We start from the raw sequence: 18,717 nt of genomic DNA, 5'->3' as shown, positions 1-18,717 counted from the left end.
TTTTTAGAGGCACCTAACTTGGTCAAATGAGAAAACTCAAAACTAATGAAAGTTGAGTACATATCTGAGGATCACACACGTAAATTGGCATATTTTTCTGAGTTACCTACAGACGTAGTGACTCAATTTCGTGATAGCAAGAAAACTGTTTCTGCGCAGTAATCCAAATCTAGTATGAACTTTATCATTAAAGACTTTACTTGGCACAACAATGCAATAAAACTAAGATAAGGAGAGGTTGCTACAGTAGTAACAACTTCCAAGACTCAAATATAAAATAAAAGTACTGTAGTAAAATCATGGGTTGTCTCCCATAATCGCTTTTCTTTAACGCCTTTCAGCTAGGCGCAGAAAGTGTGTATCAAGTATTATCAAGAGATGAAGCATCAACAGCGGTGTTCGGGGTTTTCTCAACTATGCATTGTATCTTATCTATGTAAGTTTCAGAGGCTCCCTTTTCATTAGTCTTATCAAACAAATTTTCGGGAACAAGCCAAGCATAGTTATTTTCTAGTGCCTCACACATCCCTAAGAGCTTACAAGGTATTGATGTTTTAATATCCCCCTCATAATTAACTTGATTAGTGTACTTTTGTCTATCTTTTTCCATCTTTTCAAGGATACTAGCAAAGTTGGTATAAGAGCCAAGCATATTATATTTAATAAAAACCTTTCTAGCTTCTCTTGCAATACCCCCAGATTATTTGAGAAGGGTTTCTAATACAAAACCTTTCTTTTCTCCTTCTTCCATATCACTGAGTGTAAGGAACATATGTTGAATCACGGGATTAAGATTAACAAATATAGCTTCTAATGCGTGTACTAAAGAAGCAACAATAATTTTATAAGTAGGAGCAAGTTCTACCAAGTGTCTATCTTCAAAATCTTCAACCGTACTAATATGAGTGAAAAAATCTTCTATATTATCTTTCCCAAGAATAGACCCTCGTCCTACTGGTACATCTTTAAGAATAAACTTAGGAGGAAACATGATGAAACAAGTAAAGTAAATGCAAGTAACTAATTTTTTTGTGTTTTTAATATGGCAAACAAGATAGTAAATAAAGTAAAGCTAGCAACTAATTTTTGTGTGTTTTGTTTTAGTGCAGCAAACAAAGTAGTAAATAAAATAAAGTAAAGCAAGACAAAAACAAAGTAAAGAGATTGGAGGTGGAGACTCCCCTTGCAACGTGTCTTGATCTCCCCGGCAACGGCGCCAGAAAAAGAGCTTGATGGCGTGTAGACACACGTCCGTTGGGAACCCCAAGAGGAAGGTGTGATGCGCACAGCAGCAAGTTTTCCCTCAGTAAGAAACCAAGGTTATCGAACCAGTAGGAGCCAAGAAGCACGTTGAAGGTTGCTGGCGGCGGAGTGTAGTGCGGCGCAACACCAGGGATTCCGGCGCCAACGTGGAACCTGCACAACACAACCAAATTACTTTGTCCCAACGTGACAATGAGGTTGTCAATCTCACCGGCTTGCTGTAACAAAGGATTAGATGTATAGTGTGGATGATGATTGTTTGCAGAGAACAGTAGAACAAGTATTGCAGCAGATTGTATTCGATGTAAAAGAATGGACCGGGGTCCACAGTTCACTAGTGGTGTCTCTCCCATAAGATAAATAGCATGTTGGGTGAACAAATTACAGTTGGGCAATTGACAAATAAAGAGAGCATAACAATGCACATACATGTTATGATGAGTAGTGTGAGATTTAATTGGGCATTACGACAAAGTACATAGACCGCTATCCAGCATGCATCTATGCCTAAAAAGTCCACCTTCAGGTTATCATCCGAACCCCCTCCAGTATTAAGTTGCAAACAACAGATAATTGCATTAAGTATGGTGCGTAATGTAATCAATAAATACATCCTTAGACATAGCATTGATGTTTTATCCCTAGTGGCAACAGCACATCCACAACCTTAGAGGTTGCTGTCACTCCCCCAGATTTAATGGAGGCATGAACCCACTATCGAGCATAATTACCCCCTCTTGGAGTTACAAGTAACGACTTGGCCAGAGCCTCTACTAGCAACGGAGAGCATGCAAGATCATAAACAACACATAGATAATAGATTGATAATCAACATAGCATAGTATTCTATATTCATCAGATCCCAACAAACGCAACATGTAGCATTACAGATAGATGATCTTGATCATGTTAGGCAGCTCACAAGATCCAACAATGATAGCACAATGAGGAGAAGATGACCATCTAGCTACTGCTATGGACCCATAGTCCAGGGGTGAACTACTCACGCATCAATCCGGAGGCGACCATGGCGGTGTAGAGTCCTCCGGGAGATGATTCCCCTCTCCGGCAGGGTGCCGGAGGCGATCTCCTGAATCCCCCGAGATGGGATTGGCGGCGGCGGCGTCTCTGGAAGGTTTTCCGTATCGTGGCTCTCGGTACTGGAACTATCATCGACGAAGGCTTAAGTAGGCGGAAGGGTAGGTCAGGGGGCATCACGAGGGGCCCACACACCAGGGCCGCGCGGCCAGGGCCCAGGCCGCGCCGCCCTGGCGTCTGGCCACCTCGTGGCCCCAATTCGTCTCTCCCTCGGTCTTCTGGAAGCTTCGTGAAAAAATAGGACCCTGGGCGTTGATTTCGTCCAATTCCGAGAATATTTCCTTACTAGGATTTCTGAAACCAAAAACAGCAGAAACAAAGAATCGGCTCTTCGGCATCTCGTTAATAGGTTAGTGCCGGAAAATGCATAATAATGGCATATAATGTGTATAAAACATGTGAGTATCATCATAAAAGTAGCATGGAACATAAGAAATTATAGATACGTTTGAGACGTATCACGGCTTCATCATGCAAGAACGAGGATCCAACATTCATTGTCTCCATGAATGCCGCATCATCCACTCTACATTGCAATGAAATTCATGACTATACGGCTAGGTATGCATCTAAACTACAATTAGACGAAAAGTAGTGTTTTTTACCTCTCGGGCATTTCATCATCCACGGTATGTGTGCCCGCGCGGTTGCCGGATGGAGGCGCCGGCTGGGTCGGCGGCGGAGGAGGAGGAGGCGTCTGGTTCGCCGGAGGAGGAGGAGGCTGCGGCCGGCGGGTGGCGGGCGCCTTCGCTTTCTTCGGCGGCGCGACGGAGGCGGCACCGATGTGCGGCCGTTTGGTCGACGGCGCCTTCCCCCTCCTCGGCGCGGGCCACGCGTTGCCGGCGCGGCTGCGCCTGCGTGCAGCGCTCCGCGCGGCGGGACGAAGAGCGCGCGCGCATCAGCCATTGCGTTGCCACCGTCGGCGCCGCCCCGGGGGTTTGGCGGCGGCGCGACGGCAGTGGTGGCGGCGGCGGAGGGTTGGACGAAGTAGGGAGGGGTCGGTGGTTGCCGGAGGGGTCGTCCATCGTCGGGATTTCGTCGGCGGCACGCGAAGACGACGGATTGGGTGACGAGGGAATACCTCGGCAATGCCTACGTATTGTAGACTAGGGTTTCGGGAGAGCGACGATGGAGATTCCGGGGACGAGATTAGGCACACGACGTACCCAGCTTCGGGTCCCCTCGGTGGAGGATCCCTACGTGCTGCTAGTAATCCAGTATATAATCATAGATGTGTTTACAGGGTGCCGCCATAGTCGGAGCTATGTTGTCTATCTCTATGTCTATCTGTTGTCTATGTCTTGGCCTCCTTCTTTCGGGTGCCCTGGCTAGCTTTATATATGCAACCAGCCTAGGGTTTTACAAGAGTCCTAGTCGACTACTTCTTCGGGTTGCCTTGTTGGGCCTTCTCTCCATATTGGGCCGAGCTAATCCAGGTATACCAATAATGGGTACCCGAAGGGTATGCCCATGTCAGTAGCCCCCGAGTTTATAGGGAAGTCAAAGACTTGCGTAGAAACTCCAAGCATAACCATCTCCGAAGTCGAAGAAATACAAGGCGAGGTCCATGTCGTAGATCATGTGTAGCGTAGATAATGTCGACGATTCTTGAAATTATCGGGTGCACGGCAGCGCTCCCGATAGGAGTAGCCCCCGAGTCTATGGGCAAGTGCTTGCACTTGGGCATAGACTCAAGTTGTACTACTCGATGAAGAACTTAGCTATATTTCCGAAGAACTTGATGAAATCCATGTGCTCCCGATAGGAGTAGGCTCCACTCGAGTCGCAAACTCGAGTTGAGTCTACAAACCTTGATTGTTGTAGATGTTGTCGAAGTTATTTTTCTATCGGGCGCGCGACAGCGCTCCCGATGGGAGTAGCCCCCGAGGCTACAGCCAAGTGTTTGCACTTGGGTGTAGGCTCAACTTGCTTTTAATCGACTCCATAATTTTTCCTCTTACATCTTGTCGGGAGAGTGAACAATGCTCTCGATAAGAGTAGCCCCCGAGCCTATGGGCAGGTGCTTGCACCTAGGCATAGGCTCAAGTTGTACTACTCGATAAATAACTTGACGCAACCCCTCTTTTTATTGAATCCAGGCCGTTGCTATTTTTATTTGACATCAATATCTATATTGCACAGGGATAATGGTAGTTGGGGCTAGTTCATCTGATGGATCAGGTACTAGTTAACTGCTCTAGTGGCAATCCGCAAAAACCTACTTCAAGATCACGTCCCTGGACATGATCTCGGGATACTGGTGTAAACTCGACAGGTGCCGCTTAAGGTCTTACCATTCTGTCGAGTCCCAGTCATGTTTTATCGGGTCCACAGCGCGTCCGTTGGGATATTTCTTCACATCTGTTGATGTGGAAAAAAGTAGCAGAGCGCAGTCTTTGGCGATGCCACGCCACACAGGACGGACCCGGGGTCTTACCTTCGCAGAGTTTTGCGGCATTCAGAGATTGTTCGCGACTTTGGCGCTCTGAGAATATTTTGTCAAGTGCCTTGTTCGGCTGATGCAATGACCCATTTTGCGGGTTCTTCTATATTTTTCTCGGGCGTGATGAGACAGCCGAATATATTGGGTTCTTCTATATTGTCGGGTACATCACCGATGCTCCTGCTCGGAACAAATGACGAGTCAATAGACCCGAAGATTTGCCTGTCTTTTTTTTTTTTTTTTTTGGATCCTCCTTGATGATAATTTCGTCGAGTTCCTCCTTCAGGAAAATTTCTTCGGGTCCTCCCTAATTCTTCGGGTCCTTCCTGAGGATAATTCTTCGGGACCTCTTTGAGGACAATTCTTCGGGACCTCCTAGGAGATAATTTTTCGGGACCTCCTAGGAGATAATTCTTCGGGTTCTCCTTGAATAAAATTTCGTCGAGTTCATCCTTGAAGAAGATTTCGTCGGGTACTCTTTTGAATTCGTCGGGTTCTCTCTTGAAGACAATTTTGTAGAGTGCTTTTTTGATTTCGTCGGGTCCTGTCCGGGACAATTTCATCGGGTACTCTTTTGATTTCGTCGGGTTCCTCCCTGAAGATGATTCTTCGGGTTCTCTCTTATATACTTTGAATTTTGCTTTCTCCTGCACAAATAAACAAACTTCTTCTATCTTTTCCTTGACTCTCTTTTTCGCATGCGGTGTCAGATGCTTAGATTCGATGATATGTAAAGTGAATATACGCCGCGCAGCCCCCGAGTGTCGGGTGCGGCAAAAGTAAACGATAATCAACTTTGTATAAGATAAAGGAACACTTAGCTTTATTGGGTACGATGGAGTCGACGCGCGATGAAGTTTTCGACTGCATAGAGGAAGTCGAACCGAAGTAAAAACCACCAAATAGCGATAATAGATGCCGCCAAATTATTGATGAAGAAATAGCCGAGCCCCCGAGCGCTGCTGGGGTGACTTTATGATTGTTACTTAGATGATGTGTCGCAGTTGCAACCCGAGGCGAAGTCATGGTCGAGCCCCCGAGTGTTAGCCATGATGTCGAAAAAAATTGACGTAGTCGCGGCGTCATATAAGGTGAAGCCATTTAGGATGTAGCCATTGTCAATAATATAATATGAGTCCATGAAGATGAATCCAAGATGAAGTATTTGAGATGAATCCATATTGAAGATTACGCCATTAAATATAAAGCATATATTGAAGAGGAATCCGCCGATATCATAGAGGATGAATCCATTGAACCGAAGAATCCAGTAATAACCATAGAAGATGAATCCGTTGATATTAAAGAGGATGAATCCATTGACCCGAAGAAAATAGTTCCAGTAATAACCATAGAAGATGAGTCCACTGACCCGGAAACACATCGGGTAATATTGTATAAGTGAACCAATTATTAACCAAAGAAAACCAATCCAGTAATCCGAAAAAATTAAATCCACTGAGCCGAAGAAGATAAAGCCACTAAGTGGAAGAAAATAATTCTACTGAGCCGAAGAAAATAATTCCACTGAGCCGGAGAAGATATATCCAGAGCCAAAGAAAAGAAATTCACCAAGTAACCGACTATATTTGTGGTGACGAAGTAATGGTGCAGCCCCCGGATATTTGGGGTGAATTTGCTCTAATGATGTAATGGTGCAGCCCCCGAGTATTCGGGTGTGGGAAAGTAAACAAATAATTGAATTTTGGAGAAAGAAGAAAACTTAGCTTTTTATCGGGTGCGACGAAGCCGATGTGAAAGTAAGTTGTCCGACAGACGCAGCCGAAACGGTGGACGTAGTAGATGTGGTGGATCCTCGCTGATATTTTTGTATCGGATGGCTGGATCCATGTGGTAGTAATCGATGTAGTGATGGGTCCACAATGGGTGAGCTCCCGAATATATCGAGTCTGCGATGCGACGAGCGAGCCCCCGAGTGTGGCAACTGTGCGCGGCAAAGTAGTCGAAACTTGTTCTGATCTGCAGTTATATTAAGGCGCAAAAAATTGTGCGCTAATAATAGTACGAGCCGAATAATACTTGGCAAAATAAAATTTTGCGAGTACGTAGTAATTAATTGGAAGTATAGCACCTGATATTTTTGTATCGTTTGTTTATCATTGATGAACTTGATAGCTTGATCCATGTAGAGGAGTAGCAGTCGAGGAAGTTGACATAGTTGAAATAGTTCGCTTGGCCAGAAGAAGTCGACGTTGTTGCGCGGCGTCTTAACTTTCAAGTTTCGGGTTCTTGGGTTGTAATCCGGTCTTCATGCTCCTTGCTTATAGCTAAAACCGATCTTACGGACTTGAGAGCCGCTATGGTATTCCTTGATGTTTGATCCGATCTTCATGCTGCTTCCAATCTATTTTCTTTAATGAATTTTGCATTGACTATGCGGCCACTGTAGTTCCTTGGGACCTGGCCTTGGTTATTGTCTGCCTTGATTCTGGTGAGCCGGCGCCACATTAGCTGCTGACGAAACATCTAGATGTAAGCGTGTGTAACACCGCCGACATAGTCTCAATCTTCCTTAATTTTGATCATCCAAGTCTGAGGGTGCTATTCGCGACGAAATCTGCACGGTCCGAGTCGCGGGTTGTATGCGGCCAAGATCTAACGAAGTAGACGACTTGGCAAGCCGAAGATCAAAACGGATCAGTGCAACTCGGGACCCGATCTCTGCTGCCTGGTGACGACGATATTGTTGCCGTCGTTTCTTGATGAAGTTGGTCATGTTGAAGAAGACAAGTAGACTAGATGCGATCTAGCTGTTGATGTAGATGTGGGTTCCCGCCCGGATGACAAAATCCAGTCGTCGCGCTTCCCCACGGTCGGCGCCAATTGACGAGGGAATACCTCGGCAATGCCTACGTATTGTAGACTAGGGTTTCGGGAGAGCGACGATGGAGATTCCGGGGGCGAGATTAGGCACACGACGTACCCAGCTTCGGGTCCCCTCGGTGGAGGATCCCTACGTGCTGCTAGTAATCCAGTATATAATCATAGATGTGTTTACAGGGTGCCGCCATAGTCGGAGGTATGTTGTCTATCTCTATGTCTATCTGTTGTCTATGTCTTGGCCACCTTCTTTCGGGTGCCCTGGCTAGCTTTATATATGCAACCAGCCTAGGGTTTTACAAGAGTCCTAGTCGACTACTTCTTCGGGTTGCCTTGCTGGGCCTTCTCTCCATATTGGGCCGAGCTAATCCAGGTATACCAATAATGGGTACCCGAAGGGTATGCCCATGTCATTGGGCGCTCGGGCGGCGACGCAGAAGAGGAAGTTTCAGCGCGGGGTTTTTTTCTCGCTTGGACGAGCGATGCCGCGCGCTGTAGCCGACGCGGAAGATATGCCGCTCCGGTTTGTGCAAAACGTCGCGCGCTCTAAAAAATTTACAGCGCCGCGCCATTTACCGCGCCTGCTGGAGCGCCTGATTCCCTCCCGCGCGTTATACCGGCGGTTTTTTTGGAGCGCGACCGATATAGCGCGTCTGTTGGAAATGCAAGAAGCAGTGCCCATGCCGGTTGCTCAGAAAAAAAAATTCTCGCCTGTGTCGCTTGGACTTAAAGATGGTCGGCCTCCCAGACTGAAGTACGAGTCTAGGAGTACGTGGCATCTCCATAGCCGTCCGATTGATCCTGGGAGAGATGCACGTGGCCGCGAACCAGGCTGAGGCGAAGGGCGCGCCGCATCCTCTCCTCCGCCACACACTCCCGCTCTGCCACTCCGGCCATGGCGTGAGCCGACCAAGAAATCAATCCCCCTTCCCCCTCCCCTCCCCTCCCCGCGCCGCCAGTGGCCCGGCCATGCCGGCGCCGCCGCCCCCAAAGCCCTCCCCGCGCCGCCACCACCACCGGGCGGCACCCAATCCCACGCGCCACCACCTCCACGTCGCCCGCTGCTTCCCGGACCAGCTCCCCAAACCCCCGTCCCCGAACCCGCTCCTCTCCCTCCTCACGGCCGTCCCCGACTGGGCGGACGCCGTCTCGGAGCGGCGCATCCGGGAGGAGCGCGCGCTCTACACGCACGCGCAGTGGCGGGAGCACCGCAGCTCGCTGCGCCACCTGCGGCACCTGCTCTCCTCGCTCTCCTCCCGCGTCATCCTCTCCCTCGTCCCGCCCGTCTCCGCCTTCACCGCCTTCGCCGCCGCCGTCGCCACCTACAACACGCTCGTCCCCGACTACGCGCTCACCGCCTCCTCCCTGCCCTACCAGCTCACCGCCCCCGCGCTCGCGCTCCTCCTCGTCTTCCGCACCGAGGCATCCTACGCCAGGTTTGATGAGGGCCGCAAGGCATGGATGCGCGTCCTCGCCGGAGCCGCCGAGCTCGCAGGGATGGTCATGCACAGCGGCGGGGACGAGGAGCTCGGGAGGGGCGCGCTCCTCAACTACATCCTCGCATTCCCCGTCGCCCTCAAGGTGAGAGATGAGTGAACCTGTGTCAGTTAATTTCTTCGATTTTATGAATCATTACTATCGTCCTTTGTTCCAAGTACCACTTGTAATTGCCATATGCTGTTCGTGGCCATGCCTGTCCCGGAAAAGCTTTTGCTTGGAATGAATGGAGAATCTATCAACATGCATGTAGTAGTGTACTGTAGTACTACTGTAATACGCTCTCATATATTATGACTTAACTGAAATCAGTACAGATTTCCTGGAATTGCATCAATTGGTTCATTCATTTCAAGTGGCATGTCTTGGCTCTTGCAATTCATTATGTCCCTGCACAACTTGCTCTCCTTCCATTGATGTGCATCTACTTGGGACGGATACGTCCTTATAATTTGATTTGCTTACATTAATGTCCACCTACTTGCAACGATCGTGTGTAGTAGCAGTCATTACTACTTTTAAGGACACGAAGCTTTGCACGAGTGAATTTATTTCGTTATGCTTGTGTCCCTGGAAAAGCATTGCTTGATATGAATGAAGAAGGGAACTACAAGCATGAATGTAGTGTAGTGTAAGGGACAATGCTTTTACTGAAATTTGACATGTTTTGGTAAGGGCTACCCTGAAACTGCATTAATGCATTCATTTCAAGTCTTTTGTCTTGGATCTTGCAACTAATTTTGTCCCTGCACAACTTGTTCAGAACTGCTCAAGGTGAGAGACAGATTTAGTATTAGTACAAAACTGCACAATCTTACGAATTTACTGAAATCAGTACAGATTTGGTATCACTAAACTGCCCTCAAAATGCTGTTAATTCATTCATTTCAAATGGTACATTTTGGCTCTTGCAATTCATCATGTGCTTGTATAATCTGCTCTGCTTCCATTGATGTGCATATGTACCTGCGATGGATATGTCCTTATAGATAGTGCTTTGTACTTGTCATTGGGATATGTTGTTGCTCGTTATGCCTCTCCTGGAAAAGCTTTTGCTTGACATAAATGAAGAGTCTATGAACACGCACGTAGTGTACCGTAATGCACTCTCTTATGATTTTACTGAAATCAGTACATACTTGGTATCATTAGGCTTCCCTGAAAATGCTGCTCCCTCCGATCCATAATAAGTGTCGTGGAACTAAAACCACGACAAGTATTATCGATCGGAGGGAGTAGTATTAACTCATTCATTTCAAGTGGTACATGTAATTTGGATATGCTGCTGGTCGTTATGCCTGTCCAGCGAAAGTTTTGCTTGAGATGAATGAAGGCTGTATGAACAGATATGTCTTGTATAATTTTATTTGCTTACATTGATGTGCATCTACTTGCGAATTGTGATATGTCCTTATAATTTGATCTGCTTACATTGATGTGCACCACACCAGCAATGGATCATGTCCTGACAAAATTGATTTCCCAGATTCGTGTGAAATTCATTATGAATAGATGCTTCATAATGCTTCATCCCACTCCTGCACATGCTTCAGTTTATATTCTGTACCTAGCATATAAGCATGACTGGACCAGTCTCTTAAATAGCTGTTAAACTGTCACTGTTTGTTTCCCTCCTCTCCCCTGTACTGCAATTAATGTTACAGTTGTATTTTTTTTTTGTTTCAGTGTCATATAACCAGCAACTCTGACATAAGAAAAGACCTTCAGGGCTTGCTCTCAGAGGATGATTTGAATGTCGTTCTAAGCTCAAAACATCGACCTCGTTGTATCATTGAGTTCATTTCGCAGAGTCTTCAGATGCTAGATTTTGAGGAACATAGGCGGAGCGTCATGGTAACCGTTCTGTCTGATCGTTCTACAAAACCTTTCAAAATTCATGATATAATCTGTATCCTAATGCTAGTTCTTTTCTTGGTTGTAGGAGTCTAAACTGTCTTATTTTCTTGAAGGAATCTGTGTCTGTGAGCAGATCATTGGGATTCCTGTTCCTCTGTCGTATACTAGACTTACTTCAAGGTTTCTTGTTCTGTGGCATCTTACACTTCCAATAATACTGTGGAATGAATGTAAATGGATAGTCGTTCCAGCTACTTTTGTCAGTGCCGCCTCTTTATTCTGCATTGAGGAAGTAAGTTTCTACCTATTTTCACCCCACACAAAAAAATTCAAACTGTTCATGAATAGTGATATGCTAGCTAAATGCTTCAAACTGTTCCGGGTGACATGTATGTATGCTGACCAATAAGCTTATATATGGTTCTTTTGAACTTTGTATAGAATAGAATTTAGATCCAACTAGTTAATATGTTTCATACTTGTTCTGCTTAAGTTTTAGTATGCTCCTACTATGCAGACTCCTGATGCTCAAGAGGATAATAAACATTGTGCTATTTCTGCTCTGTCTGTTTGTTTTGCAGTGTTTCAAATTTGCTTCCTCCCATTAGTTACTTGTATTGCCGCCTTCCTTCTACCTGTGCTATACCACCAACACCATAACGCCTAGTACATTTCAGGTCGGTGTTCTTATCGAGGAACCATTCCCTATGCTAGCTCTCGACGCGCAGTGCAAACAGCTCCACGACAGCATGCATGACATGATGTCGGTGCAAGATTCGGTTCGCAAGCGACTGGTTGCCAAGACCAAGGCCCGCAGACGCGGTAGGCTTCCGCAGAATGGCTGGGCTGGCGCCAAAGTTGAGCAAGTGAAGGTCGACTGAGCTGGTAGCGAATTATTCAAGCATGACATTTGGAAGCAACCAAGTTGTTCGTTGTCTGTACCATGCCTTAATTCCCAGTGCAGTCCCACTTCCAGGTAGAGATGATGTGCAACGAACAACAACTTTGAAGGTCCATTTGGTGCATTCGTTGTGGCTGAGTGGAGGATGGAGTAAACTCAGCGAAGTAGGATGAATGAAGTGGTGTGGTGAGGGGGTGTTGTAGTGTAGTGCAGCTACTGGTCACTTGAGTAGGTAAGGTGTACAGGCAGCAGCATCTCGTGCATCTACAATAAAGAGGGATGTAGCTCTATCGTAGTTTGTATATAGTTTTGGTGAGCTATGCCTACGTGTATCTGTGGAAGCAATATTTAGCCTACTGATATTCGTTGGAGTTACTTTGTGTTGTGTACTATCAATTAATGGTTAACAAGTTCATCCTCAAAGAATTGAGGAGAGGCAATGGTTGACCATTTTCCTGGGCAGTGGTTTCGCCTTTTCAGCCTCTGGTATTGAAAAAGGATACCACTGCTAAGAAGAAAACGCCACTGAGTACTATCTATATGAGGGAATAATTAAAAACCGTGACCTACTAAGAGTAAGAGGTGCAAAATTGAGCCATGTGGAGCTGATAGGTAATGGACAAGTGATTTTTCCTTACACAGAGGGGGGATGAAAAATAATACAGTAACAAATACTAACTACACGGAAACCGGGTGCATATACTCCCTCTACCAAAAAAAATCATATTTAAATTTTTTAACAAAAAATTATGCATGTACATTTCTACAATGTATGTGGGTTAGTCAAATTTTGCATAAAACCGATAATTTTTATGCTCTATGTAAAAAAATAATAATTACTGTGAAAAACCTTATTTTTAGCACTGGATGTTGTCTTTCTTACACGTGCCATTCAACAAGTCGATTTTTCATGAAACGAGTAGCTACGTATGCGCGAATTTTTTGTTTCAACTTTTTTAATATTTTAAAATATGTTTTAGATGCATTTCAAAACAAAAGAAGCATATGCTCCCATGTGCTAAAACATCACTCCCTTTTAGTGACTTAGAGCATCTCCATCGGTGGCCTCCAAATAGGCGCCGGCACCTACGCTGGCACTAGCCTATGGGGATGCCGACACCTGCTCCCCAATTTGGGGAGTTGTTGCACACACCAGCAACCGCGATAAAATTCCCCCAAAAAACTTTGAACAAGAAAATATAAATAAAACTGCGAAATTTCATTCAAATTTACATGGCATTGACTGAAACTTGAACCGCAAATTAAAATTGGCCGTCGGTTGGGTGCCAGACGGGCCTGCCTCGTGTCATTCTTCCCCTTTGTTGCCGCCTGCCCCTGTGATTGCCTCTCTGTCCTTTCTTCGCGCATTTGGCAGTGGAGCATGGCTGCTAGGGACGCTGGAGGTTGCGGGCAGCGCTGCCCCTCAACACCGCTAGCCACGGGCGAGACTTCTCGTTCTGGGCGAGCCTCGCTTGCTCGTGGGTGGCTGCCTCAGTCTGGCGCTGAGCGTTGAGCTCAAGAATTCTCTGCTGCTCAGCCGCCATGAGGAGACGACCCGCCTCCTCCGTGTCCGCCCGCTAGCGCGAGATCTCGACGGCGCGCTCGAAGTTAGCGTCATTGACATACTCGTGTTGTTCGTCATTGTGCCTCCGAAAGCGCTGCGTGTTGAAGGAGGCAAGGATCGCCACCTGCTCCGGGTCCCCGTTGACCTACTGGTCCTCGCCCCATTGTGCTAGCTCCTCCGCCGCATCGGCTTCTGCGTCTACGATGAACACCCCGTTCCACTCGTTGAACTGGGAGTCGCCGGAGTCGTCGGAGTTGAAGTCCGGTAGCTCGAACTCGGCGGTAGGATGCGACTGGGCCATGGGCTCAGGCTGTGGCTGGTGTGCTGGTTGCGGTGCCATGGCGGTGCACAGCCGTTACAACCTAGCATCGAGTACGTGGTCGCCAGCCACCGCGGCGTTGTTCTGGAGAGGAGAGCGTCGGTGGTGGTGACGAAAGCATCGGTGGTGGAGAGGCTGGTGAGGCAGAGGGCGCACTAAACAGGTGGAGCCAACTCGCCGCAGAGCATCCGAGGCGCCGCATGTACGGCGGCGTCTACATGTGGAGAACCGATGGCTTCATCGACAACCGGTCGCAGAGCATACGAGGCGTCGCATTTAGATGGCGCCGGACGTTGAGTCGCTGTCATGGCGATCCCGCACCTAGAATCCGACGTGGCGCGAGGCGTCGACACACCCGATTCGTGCCCAACGCGTAGGGGCCGACATGGGGTTGTCGGCGTTTTTATTGGGCTTGGAACCGTGCTAGCGATTTATTGTGGGTGCCGGTGTGAGCCTAATTTTACGGCCAGCCACCAAAATACTATTAGAAGCGCTATTGGACTCGCCGGTGGAGATGTTCTTAGTAACATAGCAAAGCAACAGAATGAGTCAAGGAAGTACAATAGAAGAAGGGTCGCTCTCACTTGAATTCCTAGAAAACAATTTAGAAACAATGCGTTATTTCTGGCGGGGTATGAAGAATATGAGGAAGTACAATAGAAGAATGCCCTTGCTGCTCTCGCTTGATGATGGATAGAGGAAATGGCATAGTAGCAGATATGCGATCGATCCTAAATTTCCGGTATCAAGTTAGCTGACGATGCACGATTGTCCTGGCTGGCTCTCTGGATGAATGCGTCTGCAAGCTAGGATGCCTTTCGAAGGCACAAGCCCAAGGGAGGGACCAAAGTTGAGTAGCCCACTTTTGGCAAAGCGGGCCGAGGTTCGGTCACCCAATCCACCATATATCCTTCCTTGTACAAGTTATGAAAACAGGGCACCACGTCATGTGTTGCTTCCAAATGTAATCAGCCTTTGTGTATAAAATAATACTACTATATATATTCCTACCTAGCTATGGGCCACTTCTTTTGGGCTTCTAGAGCTGCTTCTAGATGCCAAATCGGACAAGCCCAAAAGAACTCTCCAGCTTATGTTGGGCTTATTTTGACCGAGAAGCGAGCGGGCAGTGCAAATCGAGAAACTGGGCGAGACCAGTTTCCCGAGCTTCTCCGTGAGGAAACCGAACCGGTATATCAACCTGACCCTCGATTTCAGAGCATTTTACAGCAAATGCCACTCCGAAGTGGGTTGTCCGTCAGAAAAATCCAGAAAAAAAAAATGAAAAGGGAAACGCACCTCATCTCTCCCAGTCGGTCACCTCTCCTGAACGCGACCTGCACAGCCGCAGCACCAAATCCGACGCTGTTCCACCACCGCCGACGCCGCCCCCGCCGCTCGAAGTTGACCCCTCCCCTCGCCGCTACCGGATCCGGCCCAGAGCTATTCACGGTCGGCTATCCTCCCGCAGCACGGACGGGCGCCGCCGAGGAAGTTCGTCGATCCGCCGCCGCCGAGGAAGTTCGTCGATCCGCCACCGCCGCCGAGGAAGTTCCTCGATCCGCCGCCGCCGCCGAGGAAGTTCCTCGATCCGCCGCCGCCGCCGAGGAAGTTCCTCGATCCGCCGCCGCAGGTTAACATCTCGTCCACTCGATGACGACCCCTCTGCCTCATGTCAGTTTGTTCATGCTATTGTGTAGATGGTCATGGCTGTGATAGTTCAATTTTCTGGCCAGAATGTCGTGATATATGTTATTGCTGCTAATTTAATTTCTGTCCAGAATGACACTATGATCTATATGTCCATGAACACTATGTTTTAATTTCAGTCCATGCACACTATGATTCTGGGCACTTTCAATATCAAATCTGTACATGTACATGGGTGGTTTTGTATAACATTTGGTTGATAATAAAGGTCTATTTGCCATGAACTTGTATCTCCCAGAAACCTGTATTTGTTTATTTGATTTGAACTAGCATTTGTCATGACCATTTGCTCATCTTTTATCATATTTTATACTATAACACCATATTTTTGGAATGTACTTAATTATACTATAACACCATATTTTAATTATTATTAGACTTTCCAAAATTTTGTTGATTCATTTATAGCTTTTTTTTCACTAAAAACTACCATATGTATGGTATTGTAACTTATTTAGGACACAATCCAATTTTAGGGACATTACAGACATTTCATAACTCAACACGTCAATAAGCCAAATTTCTAGAAACCCAAAAAAATAGGAGGAACTAGCTTATACGAGCTTCTTCCCACCACAGTTTCTCCCCACCATTTCCTATAAGCTGGCTTATGCATAAGCAGGAGCCCAAAAGAAGTCGCCCTATAACCTACCTACCTAAAATGACTATAGCATCATCATCTTATATCTTTTCTTTCTCCACATTCGTTGTGTGTGTTAAATAAATTGTTTAGTCTTATCCATAAAATCAGTCTTTGGTTGAACTTGTTGGAGATATGCCCAAGAGGCAATAATAAAATGGTTATTATAATATATCTTTGTGTTTATGATAATGTTTACATACCATGCTATAATTGTATTAACCGAAACATTGATACATGTGCGTTATGTGAACAACAAAGAGTCCCTAGTAAACCTCTTTATAACTAGCTTGTTGATTAATAGATGATCATGGTTTCGTGATCATGAACATAGGATGTTATTAATAACAAGATTATGTCATTATATGAATGATGTAATGGACACACCCAATTAAGCGTAGCATAAGATCACGTCATTAAGTTATTTGCTATAAGCTTTCGATACATAGTTACCTAGTCCTTTCGACCATGAGATCATGTAAATCACTTATATCGGAAAGGTACTTTGATTACATCAAACGCCACTGCGTAAATGGGTGGTTATAAAGGTGGGATTAAGTATCCGGAAAGTATAAGTTGAGGCATATGGATCAATAGTGGGATTTGTCCATCCCGATGACGGATAGATATACTCTGGGCCCTCTCGGTGGAATGTCGTCTAATGTCTTGCAAGCATATGAATAAGTTCATAAGAGACCACATACCACGGTACGAGTAAAGAGTACTTGTCAGGAGACGAGGTTGAACAAGGTATAGAGTGATACCGATGATCAAACCTCGGAAAAGTAAAATATCGTGTGACAAAGGGAATTGGTATCGTATGTGAATGGTTCATTCGATCACTAAGTCATCGTTGAATATGTGGGAGCCATTATGGATCTCCAGATCCCGCTATTGGTTATTGGTCGGAGAGAGATCTCGACCATGTCTACATAGTTCGCGAACCGTAGGGTGACACACTTAACGTTTGATGTCGTTTAAGTAGATATGGAATAAGGAATGGAGTTCGAAGTTTTGTTCGGAGTCTCGGATGGGATCCAGGACATCACGAGGAGGTCCGGAATGGTCCGGAGAATAAGATTCATATATAGGAAGTCATATTCCAAGTTTGAAAATGATCCGGTGCATTTATGGCAGGTTCTAGAAGGTTCTAGAAAAGTCCGGAAGAAATCACCATGGAAAGTGGAGTCCCGAAGGGACTCCACCTTGCATGGCCAGCCAAACCCTAAGGGGTGGAGTCCCAGGTGGACTCCACCATAGGTGGCCGGCCACCCCACCTAAGGGAAAGGTGGGAGTCCCACCTTGGGTAGGACTCCCCCCTTGAGTAGGTTTCCCACCTATGGGAGGTTTTGTTGTTGGGGTCTTATTCGAAGACTTGGACTACAACTCTTGGGGATTTCCACCTATATAATGAGGAGGAGAGGGAGGGGGGCAGCCACTCTTGGCCGCACCACCTAGGGCTGCCCATGGCCGGCGCCCTAGCCACCCCCTCTCCCCAAACCCTAGCCTCTCCTCCTCCACATAATACTCCCGCAGCGCATAGGCGAAGCCCTGCCGGAGTTCTCCACCACCACCGCCACCACGCCGTCGTGCTGCCGGGATTCCGAGGAGGATCTACTACTTCCGCTGCCCGCTGGAACGGGGAGAAGGACGTCGTCATCAACACCGTACGTGTGACCGAGTACGGAGGTGCTGCCCGATTGTGGCACCATCAAGATCTTCTACGCGCTTTTGAAAGCGGCAAGTGATCGTCTACCGCAGCAACGAGAGCCTCCTCCTGTAGGCTTTGGAAATCTTCAAGGGTTAGTCTCGTTCATCCCCTCGTTGCTCCCATCTTCTAGATTGCATCTTGGCTTGGATTGCGTTCTCGCGGTAGGAAAATTTTTGTTTTCTATGCTACGAATCCCTACAGAACTTGTTAGACCATGCGATTCTACATGGTTCTTGAAATCAATCCTAGTATTTTCTCCGATTCGTATTACTTGATGTTAAAATGGATGTACCTTTACGACATCTAAAAAACTGATACATGTCTAAACCTTTTGCGAGATCTAAGAAAAAAATACCCACCGGCCTAGATGTGAGGGGAGGTTTTAAATATAACATTTTGTCTATAAAGAGAATATATTAATATCGCAAAGATACCATGTACACCCAACATCTGCAACAATACATTGCCATGACGACAATACAAATGCATACAACCAAAAAAAAGATAAGAATTACCGAAAAAATATCCCGCTATAGCGATCTATTTCTTATAACAGCGAACCAAGCACCACCAAAACAACACAAGAAATCCATCTTCTCCAAAAACATCTTCTCCAGAAACATGCTTGACATACTCGCGTTGTTCGTCGTTGAGCCTCCGGAAGCGCTGCGCGTTGAAGGAGGCGAAGATCGCCGCATGCTCCGGGTCACCATTGACCTGCAGGTCCTCGCCCCATTGTGCCAGCTCCTCCGCCGCATCGGCTTCTGCGCCTGCGATGAACACCTCATTCCACTCGTCGAACTGGGAGTCGTCGGAGTTGAAGTCCGGTAGCTCGAACTCGGCGGTAGGATGTGACGGGGCCACGGGCTCAGG

The 18,717-nt window shown here is 46.7% G+C and overlaps 1 protein-coding gene across 1 annotated transcript; it reads left to right on the top strand.

The window, feature by feature from the left end:
- The first annotated feature begins 8,452 nt into the window (after positions 1 to 8,452).
- On the top strand, positions 8,453 to 12,275 carry LOC127297405 (voltage-dependent chloride channel 1, chloroplastic). Its single transcript, XM_051327712.2, has 4 exons — positions 8,453 to 9,226; positions 10,829 to 10,996; positions 11,085 to 11,291; positions 11,677 to 12,275. Exons 1-4 carry the CDS (start codon positions 8,456 to 8,458, stop codon positions 11,878 to 11,880), a joined length of 1,350 nt encoding a protein of 449 aa, XP_051183672.1. The 5' UTR covers positions 8,453 to 8,455; the 3' UTR covers positions 11,881 to 12,275.
- Positions 12,276 to 18,717: the final 6,442 nt, after the last annotated feature.

This window comes from Lolium perenne, chromosome 4 (genome assembly GCF_019359855.2).
Source record: "Lolium perenne isolate Kyuss_39 chromosome 4, Kyuss_2.0, whole genome shotgun sequence".
NCBI classification, from domain to species: domain Eukaryota; kingdom Viridiplantae; phylum Streptophyta; class Magnoliopsida; order Poales; family Poaceae; genus Lolium; species Lolium perenne.
This window is presented reverse-complemented; position numbering and strand designations above follow the sequence as displayed.